The 24,984-nt window shown below is 41.9% G+C and overlaps 1 protein-coding gene across 9 annotated transcripts in view; it reads left to right on the top strand.

Moving 5' to 3' along the window:
* The window catches only part of LOC133123816 (titin-like), a 195,261-nt gene extending 170,299 nt beyond the window's left edge, over positions 1 to 24,962 (top strand). For 8 of the 9 annotated variants that reach the window (XM_061234420.1, XM_061234419.1, XM_061234416.1 and 5 more), the window contains 22 exons: positions 31 to 321; positions 427 to 726; positions 807 to 1,112; positions 1,206 to 1,508; positions 1,590 to 1,871; positions 1,973 to 2,566; positions 2,649 to 2,936; positions 3,023 to 3,322; positions 3,410 to 3,712; positions 4,959 to 5,261; positions 5,364 to 5,948; positions 6,055 to 6,357; positions 6,440 to 6,739; positions 12,963 to 13,538; positions 13,639 to 13,944; positions 14,037 to 14,630; positions 14,798 to 20,610; positions 20,695 to 20,851; positions 20,975 to 21,237; positions 22,642 to 22,795; positions 23,212 to 23,490; positions 23,620 to 24,962. In XM_061234420.1, coding sequence (XP_061090404.1) covers positions 31 to 321; positions 427 to 726; positions 807 to 1,112; positions 1,206 to 1,508; positions 1,590 to 1,871; positions 1,973 to 2,566; positions 2,649 to 2,936; positions 3,023 to 3,322; positions 3,410 to 3,712; positions 4,959 to 5,261; positions 5,364 to 5,948; positions 6,055 to 6,357; positions 6,440 to 6,739; positions 12,963 to 13,538; positions 13,639 to 13,944; positions 14,037 to 14,630; positions 14,798 to 20,610; positions 20,695 to 20,851; positions 20,975 to 21,237; positions 22,642 to 22,795; positions 23,212 to 23,490; positions 23,620 to 23,918 — 12,899 coding nt within the window. In that variant the 3' untranslated portion in view covers positions 23,919 to 24,962. The remainder of the gene's footprint in view (positions 1 to 30; positions 322 to 426; positions 727 to 806; positions 1,113 to 1,205; positions 1,509 to 1,589; positions 1,872 to 1,972; positions 2,567 to 2,648; positions 2,937 to 3,022; positions 3,323 to 3,409; positions 3,713 to 4,958; positions 5,262 to 5,363; positions 5,949 to 6,054; positions 6,358 to 6,439; positions 6,740 to 12,962; positions 13,539 to 13,638; positions 13,945 to 14,036; positions 14,631 to 14,797; positions 20,611 to 20,694; positions 20,852 to 20,974; positions 21,238 to 22,641; positions 22,796 to 23,211; positions 23,491 to 23,619) is intronic. The other variant, XM_061234415.1, reaches the window with a different exon arrangement.
* The last annotated feature ends 22 nt before the right edge of the window (positions 24,963 to 24,984 follow it).

Here is a 24,984-nt window from a genome sequence, read left to right as displayed (position 1 = left end):
TTTTACGATATATTTTTATTTCTCCACCAGCTCCTCCTAAGGCTGAGCTGGCCAGCAAACTTCTCACAGATACTGTCGCGATCAGAGCTGGATCCGACCTTGTGCTTGATGCATCTGTTGGTGGCAAACCTCAACCAAAAGTCTCCTGGGCTAAAGGGGAGAAGGAACTTGAGCTCTGTGAGAAGTACTCCCTCCAGTACACTAGCACACGTGCTATGGCTATTATCAAGTTTTGTGACAGAAGTGACTCTGGAAAGTACATCCTGACCGTAAAGAATGCCAGTGGAGTTAAGACTGCTTCTGTCAATGTCAAAGTACTTGGTAAGTGCATTTGTAAACGGGCAGTTAACAGTAACTATTCACATGAATATTACAAAAGAGAAGCTTTTCGGTGTTTTTCTAATGTGGCTTTGTTTTTTATTTCAGATACACCTGGGCCCTGTGACGGTAATATCACAATCAGCAATGTGTCAGAGAATAAATGTACAGTGTCCTGGAATGCACCTTTGGAGGATGGTGGAGACGCAGTCTCCCACTATATTGTTGAGAGACGTGATACCAACAGACTGAATTGGGTGATAATGGAGTCTGAGTGCAAGGCCACTTCTTGTATCGTTACCAGAATGATAAAGAACAACCAGTACATATTCCGTGTTAAAGCTGTAAACAAGTATGGACCTGGTGAAGCAATACAGTCTGAACCTGTCTTTGCCAGAAACACATTCAGTAAGTTGGCTCATAATTACATCTGTGCAGCACCAATGGTTCGATAGGGCCTAAAAATAATATTGTCTTTCGCTTTACAGCTATCCCATCACCCCCCGGACCACCAGAACTTATTGCTGTCGGAAAGGATCATGCTATTATTGAGTGGTTGAAATCTGAAAGTGATGGTGGGAGTGAAATTTATACTTACCTTGTGGAGAAACGTGACAGAAAGAGTGTCAGGTGGATCAAAGTTAACAGAGATATCACTACTACTGAGACAAGATACAAAATCACTGATCTTCAGGAGGGCAGTATTTATCAGTTCCGTGTCACAGCTATAAATGCAGCTGGTGAGAGTGAACCAAGTGAAGTGTCATTGTATGCTGTCTGCAGGGAAGCATCGTGTAAGTTAACTCAATTTTTGGGCAGTTTTATTTAAATATCTACGGCACATTAACAATAGCCATCTGACATAATTGAGCCTTTCTCTATTTCAGCTACTCCAGCACCTCCATCAGTTCCTCGCATTGCAGATACTACTAAGACCAGCATTAGTCTGGTATGGACTAGACCAGTAGATGATGGTGGTGCTGAGGTAATGGGATATGTCCTTGAGGTACAAGAGGAGGGAACAGATGAGTGGACCAAAGCTCATGAAAAGACTTTGAGAAACACAGAGTACACAGCAACTGGCCTTGCTAGCACCAAGAAGTATTGCTTCAGAGTAGCTGCAGTTAATATCAACGGTGTTGGTGAATTCAGTGAACCATGCACATCAACTGAACCTGTGGAAAGAATTGGTGAGTTGGATTTTTCATTGTGGTATACCTATACTTATATACATGTTTGCCTGTTTTAAGACCCATGCATATTTCTCTCAGAAACGCCTGATCTTGAGCTTGATGATGATTTGAAGAAGACTGTCTGCTTGAGAGCTGGAGGTTCTCTCCGCCTTTTTGTGACTTTGACTGGAAGACCGGTTCCAGTTATCACTTGGAGCAAACCTGGTGTAGATCTCCAGAACCGTGGATTTATTGAAGTAACAAGCAGTTATACAACCTTGATAATTGATAAAGTCCATCGCTATGATGCAGGAAAATACACAGTTGAGGCTGAGAATGCATCTGGAAAGAAGTCAGCCACGATTCTTGTCAAGATTTATGGTAAGATTCAGTGAAGTATTTGCATTGGTTTGTCTTTCTGTATGTATGATACCTTAATTGTAAGGATTATGTAAACACCAACCTTCTCCTCTTCTCCCTAGATACGCCTGGGCCACCTGGTCCAATAAAGATTAAAGAGCTCACAAAGGATTCTGCTGTCATTACATGGGATGCCCCAATTGTTGATGGGGGAGCACCAGTCAATAATTACATAATTGAAAGACGGGAAGCATCTATGAGAGCCTATAAAACAGTGACATGCAAATGCAGCAAGACAGCATACAAAATTACCGGATTAACAGAGGGAATGCTGTACTATTTCAGAGTCTGGCCAGAAAACATATATGGAATTGGTGAATCGCGTGGAAGTGATGACATGGTTCTGGTGTGTGAAGTTCCCATGGTTCCACAAAAACTGGAAGTTGTGGATGTAACTAAGTCAACTGTGGTATTGGCATGGGAGAAACCAGTGCATGATGGTGGCAGCAGACTTACTGGATATATAATTGAAGCCTGCAGATTTGGAACAGACAAATGGATGAGGGTGGCTACTTTGAAATCAACAGACTTTGAGCATACTGTTGTTTCACTGAATGAGAAAGAACAATACCTATTCAGAGTGAGAGCTGTAAACAGCAGGGGAGCCAGTGAAGCAAGAGAGATTGTAACTGCTGTGACTGTCGAAGAACAAAGAGGTATGTAAACCTGTTGTTTCTTCATTACTAGTTCATCATCGTCATATTCATTTGTGTCAACATTTCAAATATTTTGTTACAGTGCTGCCCAAGATTGATCTTTCTAGCCTTCCCAACAAGATAATCAATGTACCAGCTGGGAAAATGATTGAACTCCTCATTCCAATCAGTGGCAGACCTCCTCCAGTTTGCTCATGGTACTTTGGTGATACTAAGATGAAGGTAACTGACCGTGTGAAAATTCAGAGCACAGGAACATTCTCAAAATTGACTGTGCAAGACACCACAATTGATGACACAGGTGAATACACACTAGAGGTAAAGAATGTCACAGGAACAGCCATGGAAACCATCAAAGGCATCATTCTTGGTAAGAACCACATAACACTTTTATAAATTATTAAATGTATTTAATTGCATATATAAACCTTATTAATGGACTATTCTTTCATCTAGCTAAGCCTGATGAACCCACTGGGCCAGTCAGGGTCGATGAAGTGGATGCCACATCTGTTACAATCAGTTGGGATCCACCTCTCAGGGATGGAGGTGCACCCATCAGTGGTTACGTTGTTGAACAGCGTGACGCTCACCGTCCAGGATGGCTCCCTGTCTCTGAATCTGTTAGTCGACCCACATTCAAGTTTACCAGATTGACTGAGGGAGATGAATATGTGTTCCGCGCTGCTGCAACAAATCGTTTTGGTACTGGATCATTCTTGCAATCTGAAATTATATGTTGCAGGAGTGCTAAGAGTAAGTAACTTTCCCACAAGTGTGCAGTCATAATTAACAATATACAAAAATGAATGTGAAATAATGCATTATGTTTCCACTATATAGCCCTACCAGGTCCACCAGGCAGACCAGAGGTATTTGATGTATCTCGTGATGGCATGACTGTTGCCTGGTTCCCACCTGAGGATGATGGTGGCTCCAAGGTGTCTGGATATATCATTGAGCGCAAGGAGGTCAGATCTGATAGATGGGTGCGTGCTAATAAGAATCCAGTGACAATGACAAGATACAGATCAACGGATCTTATTGAAGGCCTTGAATATGAACACAGAGTAACAGCTATCAACTCAAGAGGCTTTAGCAAACCTAGCCTTCTCTCGAAACCAGCGGTGGCAACGGATCCCATTGGTATGTATAGTTCCTTCAATTAACCCTTTCCACTTTGGCCCCCTAGAAAGCATTTTTTCTATTTCGTACTAGTTCGATAAAAGTGTCTGCACACACAGCGTTGAAGACTTAAATTAAAGAAGAGGCTTGTACCACTTTGAAATTTGAGGCAAAACAAATGTATGTCACAGCATGTGCAGTGGACACAAAGATACATAAAAATACAATTACAAAATGCCTTATGTCTTTATAGTTTAGCACTGAATATCTCAATTTTCAACATATTTGTGCAGGAACTTCATTTCAATGTACATACAAGATTTGTTAAAGATATCCACAGGCATTCAAATTCCACATGAGTTTTCCCAAAACTGCACCCAGATGTCCTTAAGTGTCCCCACATCTCTCCAAATAGAAAACATCTGCATATCTTTTTGTCCAGACGCATGAATGATGAGAAAAGCTTATTTTTCTATTAAAACCAATCTATTGATACAAAATGTAAAGAAAATTAACCTTCATGTGTGTTTTATTCGCATATATGAGAATATGTATATAAAGCATGCCCAAAGTCTCCAAAAAGCTACCCAGTAAGGATTACTCACTGTAATGATTTCTAAGGAACCTGCACCACATTTCACATGGAACTTATTTCAAAATAAGGTTAATTTACGCATTATGCATTTACGCAACAACAAGTAGTTCAAGTTGACATTTGCTTTGGTATAGTACCAGTAGCTTCGTTCCATGAATATGTCTGCATCACATAATTAGCGAAATAAACATGTATTTCGATCAAACCAGAAATATGTTGGCCGGATGTGCAATGAACGTGAGCTAAGAAAAAAGACAGGAAAAAAATCCATGCAATTTCTGAATTGTATATTTTTGTTCGTTATTTCTTGACATAGAGAAATGTTATGAAGGATTGTTAGAATATGCTTTTTATTGTATGAGTCTGTGATGAGGCCAGCATTGTAAACCATGAGCATGGCATGAGGGAGCCTGCTGTTTGATTGCCCTGCTTTGCAGATAAGAGGCTGAACAGCATTTAAAATGCTGTCCTAGCTAGCGGAGAGTCTTTTTGACAGTCAATGGCCCAACCACAAGGGGGCAGCTTGATGGGCTTAATAGAGTAATACTTCTATCCAAGTTAGAAAGTGAACATCAGGTTAACTAAATGCCATTATTTGTTATAAGAACCTGTGGATAATACAAAAATGTTGTTGTAAACACAGTTTTAAATTCAGTGTATATATCCTAACAGATCCACCTGGCACACCACAAAATCCAAGAGTTACAGGTACCACTCAGACATCTGTATCATTGGCCTGGAATCCCCCTGATGAAGAAGGTGGCTCTAAGGTTTCTGGTTACCTGATTGAGATGCAGAAGGTCGGCCAGTATGAATGGATCAAATGTAACAAAACACCCTCACTTATTTGTGAGTACACATTGACACAAATGCCCCAAGGCGCTGAATTCAAGTTCCGGATTATGGCATGCAATGCTGGTGGATCTGGTGAGCCAGCTGAAGTCCCAGGAACAATAAAAGTTACAGAAATGCTTGGTAAGGCGATGCAATAGAACCATCACTGTAGTGTGTCATTACATTTCAAATAATACATTTTGCATTGCATATATTATAACCATTTATTATACTTTATTTCAGAATCTCCTGATTATGAGCTGGATACAAAATACAAGGAAGCATTCATTGTCAGAGAGGGTGCAGTCATCAGACTTACTGTGCCCATTAAGGGGAAACCAATCCCTTCCTGCAAATGGACAAAAGATGGCTCTGACATTTCTCACAGAGTCATGATTGCATCTAGTGATGATCTTGCTGAGCTTGTGGTCAAGGAAGCTCAGAAAGAAGACAGTGGAACCTATAAGCTTCTTCTGGAAAATAAGTGTGGCAAGAAGGAAGTACACATTAATGTGAAAGTTATTGGATTCCCAGATGCACCTCAAGGTCCACTAGAATTTTCTGACATCCACGCTCACTCCTTAAGAGTGAGTTGGAAAGCTCCTTCAAATGATGGTGGCTCTGAAATTCTTGGTTACATTGTTGAGAGACGAAAAGTCACCAAGGCAGCCTGGTACCCAGTAGATTCAAGAGTGACTGAAACATCTTTGGTCGTCAAGGGATTGAAGGAAAATGTTGAGTATCACTTCAAAGTAACAGCTGAGAATCAGGTTGGCATGAGCAAAACTTTAAAATCAGATACTCCTGTCACACCAAGGACACTTCGATGTGAGTACATTTTCCATGGTTCAGATTTGCATGTTAGAATCTGCCTATACGCATCCACATCCCAATGACTGGAATTACATGATAAATTCTTTCATCTTTTTAACAGTTCCTCCAGAATGTTCAAGTAATCCACCAGAAATTTTGGATATTACAAAGAGCTCTGTTGCTCTTGGATGGGCCAGACCTAAAGAGGATGGTGGCTCCCATATTACTGGATACTACATTGAATATAGAGAGGTGTCCACTGAGAAGTGGGAACGCTATGAGACCCAAATCAGCACTACGATGTACACACTCACTGGACTTATCCCTGACAAAGAGTATCAGTTCCGTGTCATTGCTCTAAATGATGTTGGGGAAAGTGAGCCAGGTCCTCCATCTGATGCAGTTTTGTGCAAGGATCCATTTGGTATGTTGCAATTTCCTCTTTGAATGTTCCATCAAAGCTGTTTTGATGCCATATTGACTTTGTTCACCCTTTTTTATTAAAGATAAGCCAAGCCAGCCAGGTGAAATAGATATAGATATGGTGACCAAAGATTACATCACCATTCGTTGGGCAAGTCCGGAATGTGATGGAGGAAAGGAGATCTTGGGGTACTGGATTGAATACAGAAAATCTGGAGAAAGTACCTGGAAGAAGTGCAATAAGGAGCTTTCAAAGGAAAGAATATTCACTGTGGCAGACCTTATGGAGGCAACTGAATATGAATTCAGAGTATTTGCGGAAAATGAAACTGGAATCAGCAGACCACGCAGAACAGCTATGAGCATCAAAACCAAATTGAGTGGTATGTTGATTCAACACAATTATTTCCAACCTGTTCTTTTAATTATTCTTGAAATTATTATTTTTCCAAAGTTTATTGTGTGCGTGCCCATGAGGGTGCAGGGGTGTTATAAATATACATATATACAGTACGCAAATGATCATATGTGCAGCTTAACATTTTTAAATTGGGCTCCTGGTCAGTGAAATTAATTTGCATGTGCTTAACCACTGGTGACAAGAAAGGGGGAGTCAAATGGCCCCCCAATAATTACAATGGTGGACAGTGCCCCATTCCAGAGGTGGCATCACAGGTCTGAAACTGATTGGGCAAAAACTATATTCTACAGACCAACCAAAACATAATTAGTCCTGACCTATTAACCTTTAAACAATTATATACATTCAGTGAGCACTTTATTAGGTATTTATTAGACTTACTTTTACATAGAAGACTGAATGGTCTTATGCTGCTGTAGTCTATCTACTTACTTAGAGGTTTGACACATTGTGTGTTCAGAAATACAGAAATACTAATAATAATGCGTGGTTATTTGCATTACTGTCACCTTTGACTAGTCTAGCTCTGACCTCTCATTAACAATGCATTTTTGCCTGCAGAAGTGCTGCTCACTGGATGTTTTTTGTTTTTCGCACCATTCTCTAGAGACTCTAGAGACTGTTGTGCATGAAATTACTTGGAGATCAGCAGTTTCTGAGATACTCAAATAACTCTGTGTGGCACCAACCAACAATCATTCCACAGTCAAAGTCACTTGCATCACATTTCTTCCTCATTCTGACATTTGGTCTGAAAAACAACTGAACCTTTTGACCACGGCCTTTAAGCCACATTATACGGCAAACTAAATAAGCATTATAAAGACGCATTTTATTAAACATGATTGATTAATTTACTTATGAACATGGGTGTCACTTTCTGTTGAACATTGAGGATTGTTATGTCAGTGATTGTCAAGACAAGTCTGTTGTCCATGAAGGACTCACTACAGGTAGTCAGATCTTATTTTTAGGGGTGAGGTATAAGAAAAAGGTTTGGGGGGATAATTGCCTAAGAACCTCCAATATTCGAAGTGTGCACTTTTGTTGCTTTTCATCTTTTCACTGTGCAGTATGGGAGATTGAATACTGTATAAGATCCTTTTTTTTTTTTTTTTTTTTTTACATTTACAGAGGCACAAGTATAGAAAAACACAATGTACTTAACACCCAAACAATTTGAATACTAGAGATCTCTTTTTTTGTGAGGCATGGTTCACATAAGCAGATTCTTCTTGTGAATGGCAAACTCAAAATGTTTTGAGTTTTCTTTTTACAAGTCATAAAGGGATTTCACAATTTAGACGGGCTTGTTGCTGGGACAACAGTGTCTTGAGCACAAACCTGCAAAACCACAGGTTTACGGTTAAGTTAGAGGGTAACATGTATTTAGTCATGAGGGAATAAATTACCTCCAGTGATTAATAGAAGTGCACCTTGCAAAGTGGAGCGAACCCTGCAGATACTGTATTTCTCTCTCAGGTACATTTTTAATATTTCAAATGTTCAAATGTCCTGTGAGGTTAACCACACCCATTACAGCATACAAGTAATAGGTTACAAATTTACCAAAATACTCTTTGATTTAAATTACTTGCATTTTCGATAATGCCACCACACTGAAACATTTTTCCATCTACCCAGCGCATGGGAAGTCATAAAAATGATGGAATTTAATTAGTTTCATTGAGCTGCCATTGTTAGAAATCAAGTAAATCCCAGTATTATTACGACTGTAATTTATCTGAAAATACCCGCCAGTTTCATTGTGGCCACTCAGGTTATGATTAAAAGATTACATTATGAGAGATTGAGATCCATCCATCCATCCATCCATTATCTTAACCTGCTTATCCTGAACAGGGTCGCAGGGAGCCTATCCCAGCATACATTTGGCGAAAGGCAGGAATACACCCTGGACAGGTCGCCAGTCCATCGCAGGGCACACACACCATTCACTCACACACTCATACCTACGGGCAATTTAGACTCTCCAATCAGGCTAACCTGCATGTCTTTGGACTGTGGGAGGAAACCGGCGTACCCGGAGGAAACCCACACAAACACGGGGAGAACATGCAAACTCCACACAGAGAGGCCTCAGCCGACGGGGATTCAAACCCAGGACCTCCTTGCTGTGAGGCGGCAGTGCTACCCACTGCACCATCCGTGCCGCGGAGAGATTGAGATCCATCCATCCATCCATTATCTGAACCCGCTTATCCTGAACAGGGTCGCAGGGGGGCTGGAGCCTATCCCAGCATACACTGGGCGAAAGGCAGGAATACACCCTGGACGGGTCGCCAGTCCATCACAGGGCACACACACCATTCACTCACACACTCATACCTCCGGGCAATCTAGACTCTCCAATCAGCCTAACATGCATGTCTTTGGACTGTGGGAGGAAACCGGAGTACCCGGAGGAAACCCACGCAGACACGGGGAGAACATGCAAACTCCGCACAGAGAGGCCCCGGCCGACGGGGATTCGAACCCAGGACCTCCTTGCTGTGAGGCGGCAGTGCTACCCACTGCACCATCCGTGCCGCGGAGAGATTGAGATTTTTACATTTACATTTTACATTTTAGTCATTTGGCAGACGCTTTTAATCCAAAGCGACTTACAAGTGCATAGGTTCTACCACAAGTCAAAGCATCACATCCAGAACTAGAAAAATACACCTGGACTGCTGTCTAAACATATAGTCGTGATCATAAGTGCAATAATTTTTTTTTTTTTTTTTTTTTTTTTTTTTTTTTTTGGGGGGGGTTAGACAGGGATAGGGGTATCAGAAGGGGGGGGCGGGGTAAATCAGGAGGGGGGACTAAGGTAGAGTTTGAACAGGTGTGTTTTGAGTCTGCGTCGAAATAGGGGGAGGGATTCTGCTGTCCTGACAGTGGTAGGCAAGTCATTCCACCACTGAGGAACCAGAACGGAAAACAGGCGTGAACGTGCAGCTCGACCGCCAGGTGCCCGTAGAGAGGGAATCGTAAGGCGACCAGAGCTGGCAGACCGGAGTGGTCTAGCTGGGGAGTAGGGAGTGATCAGGGATTGTATGTAATGTGGGGCAGTCCCCTTAGCAGCCTGAAATGCCAACACTAGGGCCTTGAATCGGATGCGTGCGGCAATAGGAAGCCAGTGGAGGCCAATGAGAAGCGGGGTGACATGAGCCGACCTGGGCTGACTGGTGATCAAGCGGGCTGCAGCATTCTGGACCAGCTGGAGGGGCTTGATGGCGCACGCTGGGAGGCCGGCTAGGAGGGAGTTGCAGTAATCCAGGCGGGAAATGACGAGCGCCTGGACTAGGAGCTGGGTGGCTTTCTCCGTCAGGAGATGACGGATGCGGCGTATATTAAACAGAAAGAACCTGCAGGTTCTGGCAGTGGAGGATACTTGTGGAGCCAGGGAGAGGCAGTTATCAAGAGTCACCCCAAGATTCTTTGCCGTACGGGAGGAGGAAACTAAAAAGTCCTCCACAGTCAGTGAGAGGTCGATTGATGGAGAGGACTTAGCAGGGATGTAGAGAAGCTCAGTTTTGGCAAGGTTGAGCTTCAGGTGATGGGAAGTCATCCATGCAGAGATATCAGCCAAGCAGGCAGAGATCTGTGTGGTGATTTGGGTGTCAGGGGGGAAGGAAATGAAGAGTTGGGTGTCATCAGCGTAGGAGTGATAAGAGAAGCCGTGGGAAGAGATAACAGAACCAAGAGACATGGTGTATAGCGAGAAGAGGAGAGGCCCAAGAACCGAGCCCTGCGGGACTCCAGTTCGTAGGGGTTGAGGGTCGGAGAGTGCGCCCCTCCAAGTCACCTGGTAGGAGCGACCAGAGAGGTAGGAGGAAAACCAAGCGAGTGCAGAACCTGTGACACCCATCCCAGCCAGCGATGAGAGCAGAATCTCATGGTTGACTGTATCGAAGGCGGCCGACAGGTCGAGGAAGATGAGGACAGAGGAGAGGGATTTTGCTTTAGCAGAGTGGAGTGCCTCAGTGACCGCGAGCAGGGCGGTTTCAGTGGAGTGGCCACTCTTGAAGCCAGACTGGTTGGGGTCATGGAGATTGTTGTGGAGAAGATGGGTGGACAGTTGGGAGCAGACCGCCCGTTCCAGGGTTTTAGCGAGAAAGGGAAGAAGAGAGACAGGCCGGTAGTTGTTCAGGGCAGAGGGATCGAGAGTAGGTTTTTTGAGGAGGGGAGTGACTCTGGCCCTCTTCAGGGAAGAGGGCATGGTGCCGGAAGAGAGGGAGGTGTTGATTAGAGAGGAGAGAAAAGGGAGAATGTCCTCAGATATAGATTGTAGGAGGGGAGAGGGGATGGGGTCAAGAGGACAGGTGGTTGGGCGGTGGGAAGTAAGGAGTTTCAGCGTGTCGGCATCAGAGAGGGGAGAAAAGGAGGTTAGGGAGTTGGGGAGGGTAGGAGGGTCAGCAGGGGTGGAGGGTTGGGAGAAGGAATTGCGAATAGCATCGACCTTCTTTTCAAAGAAGGAGACAAAGTCATCAGGTGTGAGTGATGAGGGGGGTGGGGGGGGAGGGGGGGCCAGAAGAGAGGAGAAAGTTGAAAACAGTTTGCGGGGATTAGAGGCGGCTGCGTTAATTTTCGAGTGAAAGAAGGAAGATTTAGCTAGAGAGACAGAGGAATGGAAAGATGATAAGAGGGCATGGAAGGAAGCCATATCACTGGGGAGACAGGACCTTTTCCATTTTCTCTCCGCCGCCCGCAGTTCGGTTCGGACAGCTCGTAGAGCATCAGAAAGCCAGGGACTGGGGGGGGAGGCCCGAGCTAGTTTGGTGGTGAGGGGACACAGAGAGTCAAAGGAAGATGAGAGGGAGGACATGAGAGTTGTAGCCGCATCATCGGTAGACAGTCGAGAGAAAGACTCCGCAGATGGTAGGGAGGAGAGGATTGTAGATGAGAGGGTGGAGGAAGACAGGTGGCGTAGGTTCCGTCGACAGGTGACAGTGGATGGTGGGAGAGATGGATGGGTGTTAGAGGAGAGTGGAAGAGAGAAAGAGATGAAGGAGTGGTCAGATATATGGAGTGGTGTTGCAGAGAGGTTGGTTGTTGTGCAGCTCCTTGTGAAGATGAGGTCAAGAAGGTTGCCTGCTTTGTGGGTGGGAGGGGAAAGAGTGAGGGTAAGGTCGAAAGAAGAGAGGAGGGAGAGAAAGGTAGACTGGGTGGACTCTGAGTTGAGGTTGAAGTCACCCAGGAGGATCAGGGGGGTGTCATTGACAGGTGAGGAGCTGAGGAGGATGTCCATCTCATCCAAAAAGTTCCCCAGAGGACCCGGGGGGCGATACATAATGAAATTAATATAGTAAAAAAAATACCTTGGATTGGTGCAAACAGCTAGCAAGCTGGCTTTCTGACACATCCCTTGGCTTACCAGGGTGCTGCTTGCTAACTTATCAGCAATGTGGATAAATATACCTCAATCTTTTCTCAATCTTACAAGAAGTCAGGGTATGGATTTTTTTTGGTTGCTTGTAATATTACATCCCTGTCCAGCTTTGCAAGCGAATATCAACCCATGCTGAAAAAAACAGCTTAAGCTAGGTTTTGAAATAGCTGGTAGCTGGAGACCAGCTCCATACTCAACATGGTTTTACCAGCTCAAGCAATGTTTTGAAGCAGCTGGGTAACTGGTATCTCAATCTCTAACAGTATCATAGTTTATCACATGTAACCACATCCTTTCACACTGTTTTGAAAACAGGTTTGATGTTATGCTCAATATTACCGTGTCGGCATTGCTGACCAAAATGAAACTGGATGTAGATATACTTCAGTAGTGATCTAGCTAACAAACTAGCTATGATGCCAAGTGAAAGACCACAAGGAGATCATAATTCACTCATCTTCTTAATGACTTTAACTCCAAAAGAGTTAGGATATAACCAGAAGTAATTAATCATGGTGCCATTTATTAGCTAGCTAGTTTGGACTGTACACTTGGTAAAACTGGTCCTTGGGATTTTCAGCTCACTGGTTAGCTTGAATGTGAGGAGTTATATCAGAGAACCATTAAAATGAATCCATACACACTGTGTTGTTAGTTGTCCTGGTGTTACAAGACACTGACTCCAACAGGAATGTGACTCATAATGGGAAAGCTATTCGTTTTTCTATAGATTTTAATTCAATTGATGAAACAATCCTTAATTGTAATGCATTTCTTATATTTTTAACAGTTGGAGGTGAACCGAGCCTCAGGAAGGAAATGGAGGAGGCCACCGCTAAGCTGGGAGAGTCAGGCATACTGAAATGTCAGATCATTGGCAGACCTCTTCCAGATATCAAATGGTATAAATCTGGGAAGGAGCTAACCCAGTGTCGCAAATATGCCATGACCTCTGATGGTCGCAACCATTCATTAACGGTTGCAACAGACCAACAAGAAGATGAAGGCGAATACACATGTAAAGCCATCAATGAAGCAGGGGAAGTAGAAACCACTGGTAAACTGATCTTGCAGGCACCCCCTCAGATCCACCCTGCTTTCCCATTGAAAGAAAAGTACTATGCAGCATGTGGGACCACCCTGCGTCTACATGTTCCATACATTGGACGCCCAGAGCCTAAAATCATGTGGTTCTATAACAGCCAGCCTCTGGAATCTTCTGAAAATGTTATAATTGAAAACACTGAGTATTATACTCACCTCATCATAAAGAATGTTCAACGAAAGATTAATGCTGGAAACTACAAAGTCTGGTTCAGAAACCACTTGGGCACTGTGGATACTGTACTCAGTGTTGAAATCCAAGGTAAAAGACGAGAGGATATGAATGGCAATCAATGTAATCTATAAACACATTTTGCAGGTAAGTGTAAAATATAAAACTTTTCTTTTTTTCTTTTTTTTAGATAAGCCATCTGTGCCTGAAGGACCAATTTCTCTTGATGCTTTACTGAAGAATTCAGTGATCATTAGCTGGAAGCCTCCTGCAGATGATGGTGGAGCAATGATTACAAATTACATTGTAGAGAAACGTGAAAATAAGGAAGATGAACAATGGCACTTAGTGTCATCCTCAATCTCAGGAACATCCTGCCGTGTTGCAAACCTCATTGAAGGAGCTGAATATCATTTCCGCGTTTCAGCTCAAAACCGAAATGGTAGCAGTGTCCCACTGGATACTCCTACTCCATTCATAATTAAGACTCAATTTGGTATGTATAATTCCATGCCATTAGAAAAATGATTTATTGTAAATATCCAAGATGTAAAATAAATAAAACATGTCAACAATAATGCTTTACAGGTAAACCAGGAATTCCCCTGAAGCCAGTTGTCTCCGGTGTGACAAAAGATTCTTGTATTGTGTCTTGGAAGCCACCTACAAGTGATGGAGGTTCTAAGATCAAAACGTATTGCCTTGAGAAGAAAGAGAAGAAGCAAGATCAATGGATTCCAGTGACTGCTGATGAAATCCATCAAACAGTCTTCTCTGTAAAAGGTCTCATTGAAGGTTCAGAGTATGAATTCAGAGTAAAATGTGAAAATTTGGCAGGAGAGAGTGAGTGGAGTGAAGCATCTTCACCTGTTGTTGCAAAGTCTCATGTTGAGGTAGTTGCCCCTGGCTTCAAAGAGGAGCTAAGAAACATGAGTGTCAAATACAAGAGCAATGCAACCTTTGTTTGCAAGATCACTGGACAGCCTAAACCTGTAGTCAAATGGTTCAAACGTGGAAAAGAAATTCAGCCTGATGGACATAAAATTAAAGTGCAGGAATTCAAAGGTGGCTATCATCAACTGGTCATTTTTGCTGCTGATGAAGAGGATTCCACTGTGTATCAAGTCAGAGCCACAAACCAGGGTGGTTCAATTGCAACCTCTGTCTCTCTGGATGTTGAAGGTAAGAAACAAAAGTGAATTGGTAGGTTACTCAAAACAGCTAAAGCAATGTTTTGAAACCGCTGGTAACTAGTAATTCCAGCTGGTCGTATGTAATATAATGTACATTTTTACATTTGTGAATCTCTGCTATAATGGCCCCATTAATTTAATCTATCTTTTTTATAGTTCCGGCTAAGATTAACCTGCCCAAACATCTGCAAGACAAAGAACCTGTCCCTGCCCTCAGAGGTGAAGTGATCAGCATCAAGATTCCATTCATTGGCAAACCAGACCCTGTAATCACATGGCAGAAGGGACAAGACCTAATTGATACCAATGGACAATATCAAGTGATTGTGACAAGATCTTTTACTTCACTTGTATTCACCAATGGAGTTGAACCAAATGATGCTGGTTTCTACATTGTTTGTGCTAAGAACAGATTTGGCATTGATCAACAGACAATTGAACTTGATGTTGCAGATGTGCCTGATGCACCTAGAGGTCTTAAAGCCAGTGACGTGTCCCGGGATTCTGTCAATCTGAATTGGTGTGCTCCAGCTAATGATGGTGGAAGTAAAGTCACCAACTACATTGTGGAACAGTGTTCCACTACGGCTGAGAGATGGGTTCGTGTTGCTCAGTCCCGTGACACGCGTTACACTGTCATTAATCTCTTTGGCAAGACAAGTTACCAATTCCGTGTCATTGCGGAAAACAAATTTGGCCAGAGTGCACCATCTGAACCGACTGGTCCTGTTGTTACAAAGGAAGACAAATCTAGAGTCTTAAACTATGATGAGGAAGTTGATGAAACCAGACAAATAACAAAGGGCAAAGCTCCTCACTCAGATGCCAAGAATGTGCATACCAGGTATATGATTGCAGAAGAGCTAGGCCGTGGACAGTATGGCATTGTACACAGATGTGTAGAAACCAGCTCCAAGAAGACATTCATGGCTAAATTTGTGAAAGTGAAAGGTGCTGATCAGGCATTGATGAAGAAAGAAATTGCAACACTCAATGTGGCTCGACATAAGAACTTCTTGAATCTCCATGAGTCCTTTGACTGTCCTGAAGAATTAGTCATGATTTATGAATTCATCTCCGGCGTGGACATTTTTGAACGCATTAGCACTGGTACCTTTGTGCTCACAGAACAAGAAATTGTTGGGTATATAAGACAACTATGTGAGGCTCTTGAGTTCTTACACAGTCAAAGCTATGGTCACTTCGACATCAAGCCTGAAAACATTGTATTCACTACACGACTGAGTAGAAACATCAAGATCATCGAGATGGGCCAGGCTAGGCACCTGACACCTGGGGAAATCATAAAAGTTCAATTTACTGCAGCAGAATTCTGTGCACCTGAAATCCATCAGCAAGACATGGTCAGTACTGTAACTGACATGTGGTCAGTTGGTGTCCTTGTATATGTGCTTATCAGTGGACTAAATCCATTCACTGCGGAAACAAATCAGCAAATGGTAGACAACATCTCAAATGCTGATTATAGTTTTGATGATGAAGCTTTCAAGGAGGTCAGTGTTGAGGCATTAGACTTTGTGGACAGACTTCTGACTAAAGAACGTAAGCATCGTATGACTGCTGCCCAAGCCTTGGAACACCCTTGGCTGACAATGAACACAGAACAGCTCAGTAACAAAGCGATTAAGGTCTCAAGACACAAAAGATACCACCAGACTCTGTTGAAGAAAGAAGGGAATGTGGTTGTTTCTGCGGCTCGAATTGCATACGGTGGTGCAATCAGAAGTCAGAGAGGCATCACATTTAACAAAGTGAAGATTGCACCATTTGAACATGGTCCAATTTCTGGTCAAATTGGGCACAATGTTGCTGATGAGGGAGGGCACGTAAAATTCATCTGCAATATTGAGAACTATGACAGTACCACAGAGGTAACTTGGTATTGTGGAGTTAGACAACTGGAGCCAAGTGATAGGTATGAAATTAGCTATGAAGATGGAATAGCTACCCTGTCTATCAATGGAATTAGCAGAGCAGATGATGGTACCTACAGATGCAAAATTGTTAATGAATATGGTGAGGACAGTGGCTATGCAGAGCTCTTTGTCAAAGGTGTCAGATCATATCGTGACTACTTCATGGTGCGCAAAGTGAAGAAAGCAAAGCGCAGAGTAGACACAGCAAGACTACTGCAGAGACCTCCTGAGTTTACCCTCCCACTGTTAAACCACACTTCTCACATTGGTGATGATGTACGCTTTGGAGTCACTATAACAGTGCATCCAGAGCCACGTGTTATATGGTTGAAATCAGGACAAAAAATCACAGCAGGAGAAGATGACAAGAAGTACACATTTATAAGTGACACTGGTCTCTATCAGCTTGTGATTCACAATCTTGACCGCAATGACGATGCTGAATATTCTGTTGTGGCTCGAAATAGATTCGGTGAAGACAGCTGCAAGGCACGTCTCACTGTAATACCTCGCCCCATTCCTGCTGACAGCACAATAAGGCCAATGTTCAAGCGATTGCTTGCAAATGCAGAGTGCCGGGAGGGTCAGAGTGTCCGCTTTGAAATTAGAGTGTCAGGAACACCTACCTTGAAGTGGGAAAAGGATGGCATGCCGTTAGCATTTGGACCTCAGATTGAAATTGTCCATGAAGGCTTGGATTATTACGTACTACATGTCAAAGACACCCTTCCTGAGGATTCTGGGACATACAGAGTCACTGCAACAAACTCAGCTGGATCTGCAAGCTGCCAGGCCACATTGAAAGTTGAACGTGTCACTCATGTCAAGAAGGAATATGTGAGTGAAGAAGAGAAAAGGAAGCGACTTGAACAGAAAGAACTAGACAAGAAAGTGAGATTAGCACAAATACTCTCTGGCACTGAAGTCACTCCACTCACTTCTCTAGCACAAGATGCTTTGAGAGAGGCTGCTACCATGTACAAACCCGCAGTGACAACAAAAGATAAAGCTGAAATTGATAAAGAAAAAGAAAAACTAGAAAGGAAAAAGAGAGCAGAAGAAAAGAGACTTCGCATGCCATATGTTGTTCCACAGCCACGTATCCATGGTCCTACCGCCCTTGAGGAGGACAAGGAGATCAAATACTTTGTGCCCTTCTCGGATATGAAATGGTATAAGAAGCTAAGGGACCAGTTTGAAATGCCAGAACCAATGGAAAAACCTAAACAGAAGCGTCTAAAACGCATTCGTCTCTCCAGATGGGAGCAGTTCTATGTTGTGCCTCAAAGAATCAAAGATGAGTATAAGCCCAAATGGCGAATTCCAACTGTTTCACAGGATGATTTAGAAACTGTAAGACCAGCTAGGCAGCGAACACCTTCCCCTGAATCTGAAGCTTACTACAGATTAAGACGAAGGTCCCTTGGGGATCTCTCAGATGAAGAGCTTCTACTTCCTGTAGATGAATACTTGTCAATGAAGAGAACTGAGGAGGAAAGGCTGAAACTTGAAGAAGAACTTGCGCTTGGATTTTCTGCTTCTCCACCTAGCCTTAGCCCTGTGCGCTTTGAATTATCTGCTCTGCGTCATCCTTCACCAAGAAAAACAACATATAAAGATCATGAGGAACAGGAAGAGGTTCAAAAGTATGACTCTTACCATATTCCCTCAAAATATGAAGCTGGACCAAGTTTTGTTGATCTCCGACAGCGACATGATAAAGCCACATACAGACCTCCAAGGCAAAAGCAAAGAGTATATGAAGAGAGAGAGGATCAAGAGCTCCTTTGTCCTGTAACCACAACACAAAGACTTGCTTCCTACAAAAGTAAGCTAAAACAAATAGAATTTGAGGAAAAAACAAAAGTCTCAAGAAAAGAAAGGGATGTGCATGTTTCATCAGTATCCAAAGGAATGGAAACAACTGAGTATATTCACACTTCAGTATCTTCTACATACACTCATCAAGTGCATTCTAAGTCTGAAAGGATAACAGCTTCTCGTACACACCTTGCAGAGGAAGAACCACCAAAAATGATATCACCTACCCCTGAGAGAGCTCGTCCATCCTCCCCAAGTACACTGACCACTGAGAGTTCATCCTCAATCCATGAGAGGTCTGCAAGAGTTGACATTATGTCAAGATATGAAGCAAAAAAAGCAGCTCTTAAATCTGAAAGAAAGTATGAGGTTGTGACTCAGCAGCCCTTTAGCCTTGACCATGCTCCACGAATAACTGTGAGAATGCACTCTCACCGTGTTCCATGTGGTCAGAATACTAAATTCACACTTAATGTCCAGTCTAAGCCATATGCTGAAATCAAATGGTACCATAATGGACAACAAATTCAGGAGAGCAGTAAATTCCATTTTACTAACCTCAGTGGAGTTCTGTCTCTCCAGATTTTTGACTGCCAGGTAGAGGATAGTGGTACATACCGTGTTGTCTGCACAAACTCCAAGGGCGAAGCATCTGATTATAGCACTCTGGATGTTTCGGAGGGAGAATATTCCTCATATTCTTCTCAACGTAAAGATGAGGAGCCTCCCACACCTTTTTTTCCTGAAATGACAAAGACTGAGTTTTATCATGTGTCCAGCTTCAAGACAGCTTCCTCAGCTGAAACACACCTAGAGGTTAAAAAAACTAAATCAAAGCTGACTGAAACACATGAAACTGCTGTTTATGAAGAACATGCCTCATCTGAGATGAAGACTAAAGCTTTAGAAGCTAAAAAAGTAAAGGAAGTAACAGTACATGAGGAAGTTAAGACTACTCTGCCAGCCAGAATACTTACAAAGCCACAATCTCTCACAGTATCAGAAGGAGAATCTGCCAGGTTTGCATGTGATGTTGATGGCGAACCAGCACCTAGTGTTACTTGGATGCGTGAAGGACAAGAAGTTGTTTCTTCTCATCGACACTTGGTGACTACAACTCAATACAAGTCCACATTTGAAATTTCCTCAGTTCAGTCGACAGATGAAGGTGTCTATACAGTGGTCGTGCAGAACTCTGAGGGCATGCAAGAGGCACAGTTCAGCTTAACAATTCGCAGAATTGTACATGAAGAAAAGGTTATTGCATCACCTCCAAAAGTAAAGTCTCCAGAGCCCAGAGTGAAATCTCCAGAGGTCACAGGATCTAAATCCCCAGAACCTCGAGTCAAGTCACCTGAGGGAATGAAATCTCCCCGGAAACTTAAGTCTCCTGAGCCAGCTACCTCACCCCCAAGAGGTAAATCTCTTGAACCCAGAGTGAAATCACCAGAATTCACAGGAACTAATTCCTCAGAAACTCATATCAAGTCACCTGAGGGAATCAAGTCTCCCTTGGCAATCAAGTCTCCTGAGCCATTTGGCTCACCCCAAAAGGTTAAATCTCCTGAGATGAAGTCTCCAGAGCCCACAAGTCCAAAGTCCCCAGAACCTCCTATCAAGTCACCTGAGGGAATCAAGTCTCCCCCAAGAGTTAGGTCTCCTGAGCCATTTGGCTCACCCCAAAGGGTTAAATCTCCTGAGGTGAAGTCTCCAGAGCCCAGAATAAAATCTCCTGAGTTCACAGGTCCAAAGTCCCCAGGACCCCGTATCAAGTCACCTGAGGGAATCAAGTCTCCCCTGAGAGTTAGGTCTCCTGAGCCGCTTGGCTCACCCCAAAGGGTTAAATCTCCCGAAATGAAGTCTCCAGAGCCCAGAATAAAATCTCCTGAGTTCACAGGTCCGAAGTCCCCAGAACCCCGTATCAAGTCACCTGAGGGAATCAAATCTCCCCTGAGAGTTAGGTCTCCTGAGCCTCTTGGCTCACCCCAGAGGGTTAAATCTCCAGAGATGAAGTCCAGAGTAAAATCTCCTGAATTGACAGGAACCAAGTCCCCAGAACCAACACAGAGAAACACCAGCCCATCTGCAAGGAAGCCCATCTTCTCATCTGCTTTAAAGGATGTCACAATGTCTTCAGATTCTATTGTCAAGCTGGCAGTTAAAGTAACTGGAGATCCTGCACCGACATTAACTTGGATGAAAGATGGAAAGGTAAAATAATAAGATACATTTCCTCAACATGTATTTGACTCATATACAAGAAAATTAATTTATTTTATTTTTATGTATTCCTAGGCCCTCTCTCAAGGTGGAAGATATGAAATTTATGAAGAGCATGGATTAGCACATTTGGAAATATATGAATCTGAAGTTTCTGACAGTGGAGTTTACAAATGTACAGCAACAAATTCTGCTGGATCCTCTTCTACAAACTGTATTGTCAAGGTTCAAGGTATGAGTAATATTGATGGAATGACTGTAGTGTCCATATGTAATGCATATAAAATGGCTCACGTTTTGTTGTTAAACGTTAATTTGAAATGCTTCTAAAATAATGTTCTGGTTTCTATTTTAGCAGCTGCAAAAACCATGCTACTTCAAGATGAAACTTGGGGAGAGGCTGTGTTAGCTAAAACAGAAGCAACTTGTGTCAGTCAACATGAGGAGGGGATCATCATATGTGAAGGCAAAACTGAACATGCCAAGCATTCACAAGCACCTTCATTCCTTGTGCAACCAAAGTCTCAAATTGTCAATGAAGGACAAAGTGTGATTTTCATATGTGAAATCACAGGAGAACCATTATCAGAAATTGAGTGGCTTAAGGACAATATTGTGGTATGTTGTAAGAATTAATATTATTATTAACCAATATTAATAGGCACATTGACAGGTAAACCCTGCTGCCTAATAATGACCCTGGCAATAATACAACTTTCAAGATAAATACTATATTGCCTTCAGTAACATATACATTTCTTTAAGCTGATATTGTTATTTATATTGAAGTTGATGTTGTTTATATTTTTTGTATCATGTTCTCCACTTCTCCACATTGTTCTGGACCAGAACATCTGTAATGTAATGAAACAAAGCAGCAAAGCCATATTTATTTTCTCACAGATGGCGAATAATTTGGTATTGTTAATCCTAGAAAATATAGAAGAACATATAACACTTAACAAGAACAGAGATTTCAGGAAAACTGTGCCCTATATTTCACATAGTTTCCCACAGTCCACATTCTGAATATTGAAATTTTCCCCACATTACTCTGCCCTATGCAATGAACAGAGATTGATAAGAATGAAAGAGTTACAACCTGTGGGGTCTGAGGGCAAGCACGTGCCTGCCCAAATTTGGGCAATAAAAAAGAGCAATCGAAAAAACACACAAAAAAAAACAAGACAAAACAAACAGTACACAAAGCATTAAGAAACTCAGTTTTCTGATGCATGTGATTATCTGAGCCTGGACACGCACAGTGGTTCAGTCCTTACTCCCCTGCCTCATCCTTTCTTTTTTCCTCTGCAATCACTCCATCCAGCATGAGCATTAGCCTAGCAGTGAATTAACAGAGTTACAGAGTTCTGCAGGTTGAGTTGAGTGAAGTGTGCCGTTAAGTCTGTTGAGAGGTAAATTGATTATTTTTAAAATGATTTTACACCCATTATGGGTCTAACATTGTGTTTAGTGACTTAAAAAATCATCAGCAATAGGTGGTAATGTTAGTTTACAATGTTAACTCACAAGCAAACTTCGCTGAAGGACTGTAAATTAGTTCAGCTGGCGCTAACGACCCTGCATGCTATAAGTGTGACATCATTATTGCTAACATCAGCTAATCGATTTTTCATAGTTTTACAAGCATTAGCTGTATCCTGACACGCCATTCAGGGTCGATTTGAAATCCTCTTTTCCATATCTTTATTTGTTTAAACAGGAATAAACAACCTGAGGTTCTGCTGCTCACAAAACAGATCTATAAATATAGCAGTAGGAGCGAAGGGGGAAATTTAATGCTTTACCATCAGAAACAAATAATCTTGTTTATAGTTTACACAACAGCACAAATTAAAATCTAAATTTACTGTACTTAAGTTACTCTAATTTAAGGTGGGAAATTACTTCCTAACAAAAAACAAGTACAATTTCATTTTTACCATATTACTGCATTATCCGAAATTTTTTGCATCTATAATAATTATACTAATTATTTAAGATCCCCTCCTTCTTTTTTAGGTGTTATCAACATCTAATGTGAAACTGAACTGTTCTGAAAATGTGCACACATTGGAGATATGCAAAGCCTCTGTTGTGGACAGTGGGAAATATACAATAAGAGCAAAAAATCCTTTTGGACAGTGCACATCTACATCATCTTTAAATGTTCTTGGTAAGTCTCTCACATTAATTCTTATTAATGCACTGCTTAATAATATATTTAAAAGTTTCTCTTTCACTATGAAACTTGGGCTTGCAACTGTACATAACTGAAAAAAGCCAGCATCAATGTAGATCTTAAAATCCTGTGCAAGTAACAGTGAATAATTCTCAGATACCATTTACTTCTGTTATCCTATTATTATTATTATTATTATTATTATTATTATTATATATTAAAGAGTAAATTGCTTTGATTATCCAGTATTTTGTATGACTACAATGTGGAACACAGGCAAATTTTCCAATTTGCATAAGGCAAAAAAAGGAAAATCTTTATGTGCTCTGTATGATACAATTAGATGGATTGAATTTCCATCTAAAGTTACCTGGCAGCTATATTTACATTTTTCTGCCATGTCCACACAGCTCTGGTGGAAGAACCTGCCAAAATGGTTGTTATGGAGAAAACTACAGTCGCTTCAGGCATGAATCAAAGTTTCTCTGCCAGTAAAATGCACATGGCTTCTGCTGTACATGAAGCCTCATTCAGCAGCTCCAGCATGGCTGAAGTTAAATTTGCAAGCATGTCTGCAAGTAGCATGTCCGCTGAATCAATGTTCACCATGAGCTCCAGCAGTATGATGGAAAAATCAAGTCATTCACAAATAAAGGAGTCTTCTATGACTGCCATAACACATATTGAAGGTGAGAACCAAACAGCTGTTTGGTCAGCAGCAATATTCAGACTATATTCTAACAAGTACATTTCATGAATATATTTATTCTGACAGTATTGTTGTCCACCCCCCCCCCCCTTTTTTTGACTTCCAAAAGGAGCACGGCCAAAAATTGAAGCTCTCCCAGAAGACATCAGCATTGAGAAAGGAAAGGTTCTTACAGTAGCCTGTGCTTTCTCTGGGGAACCAAAACCAGAGATTGAGTGGACACACTCAGGGAGGAAGCTGCCTGGTGAAGGGGGAAGTGATCGGTTCCACATTGAGACCACCGAGGACCTCACAACCCTTGTCATCACCAGTGTGAAAGAAAATGATGCTGGAGTCTATACCCTCAAACTGTCCAATGAACTGGGATCAGACACTGCGACTGTCAACATCAGCATTAAGTCAATATAGAATATAATGTCTACCCTTCCCTTTTCCCTCATTCAGTGCCATTGTATTTGTTAAATAAGCAAAAATACTCTTTACTTGATAGAGACATGGATTTATGTTCTTGTAAATATGAACTTTTTTTTTTTTTTTTACCAAAAATTGACGTTAATTTATGCCAAACTAGACTAAAGTCTAAAGCAATGAAAATATGCCATATTGGATAATTATAACTAGGATTTTTCTCTGACATGTACATAATGTATATAGCCGAATTTACCGGTTATGGAAACTGTATGCATTGTTATTTAAGACAATATTAACTGAAACAAATGGAACTAAATGTTTATCAGGAGAAAGTTTCACATGAAACGAATACCCTGAAAAACCTGAAACAAAACTATGTGCCTCAACAATAAGTTGAAGTCTTAAGATTGCCTCAACAGGTAGAGAGGCTCCCTGTTGAAGTTTTACAGAATCCGAGACAATGTTATGCACAGTATGTCTGTGCAATAATATAACTATACTCATATGAATTGTAACAAGACCATAAGACCTTGAGTGCAGTTTGCAGTTACCCTCATGTAAGATGCACAACTAGGTCTTGTGTTCAGACTGACTATGTCATATCACCAATTTAATGACATGCTCAAAGTGCGAGCGGCCTGCACTTTTTGCATAAAAATATAATGTGCTCTTTTTCTGGCAAAAGACTGCTTGAATTGGTTTTCAAAAGTAACATCACCTGGCCATTTTCCTTGTGGAAGGAAAGTCATTCAAGTACTCCTTTGCAGAAGTAGTGCCACCTCTTGGAGGATTACTAGGTTATATTTTGTGTGTGTGCGAGTGTGTTTTTGTGTATGTTAGCTTTAGAAATTCACTTTGTCAGTAGTCAGGGCAATCATCAAGCAAGTGTACCACAGCGACACCACCTGCTGTGCTAAAAGAAAACAAATGCATTAATTATATGTCCTGCACTTTGATTTAACATAATTTATGTAGCAATACCTATATATTCAACCTCCTTGTGTTGATGAATTACTGATTTAATAAAGCATGGTTTTAGCACCTTGATGTTTCTGAAATTCCT

This window comes from Conger conger, chromosome 3, assembly GCF_963514075.1.
Source record: "Conger conger chromosome 3, fConCon1.1, whole genome shotgun sequence".
NCBI classification, from domain to species: domain Eukaryota; kingdom Metazoa; phylum Chordata; class Actinopteri; order Anguilliformes; family Congridae; genus Conger; species Conger conger.
The sequence above is the reverse complement of the archived record's forward strand: the minus strand, read 5'-3'. Positions and strand labels throughout refer to the sequence as shown.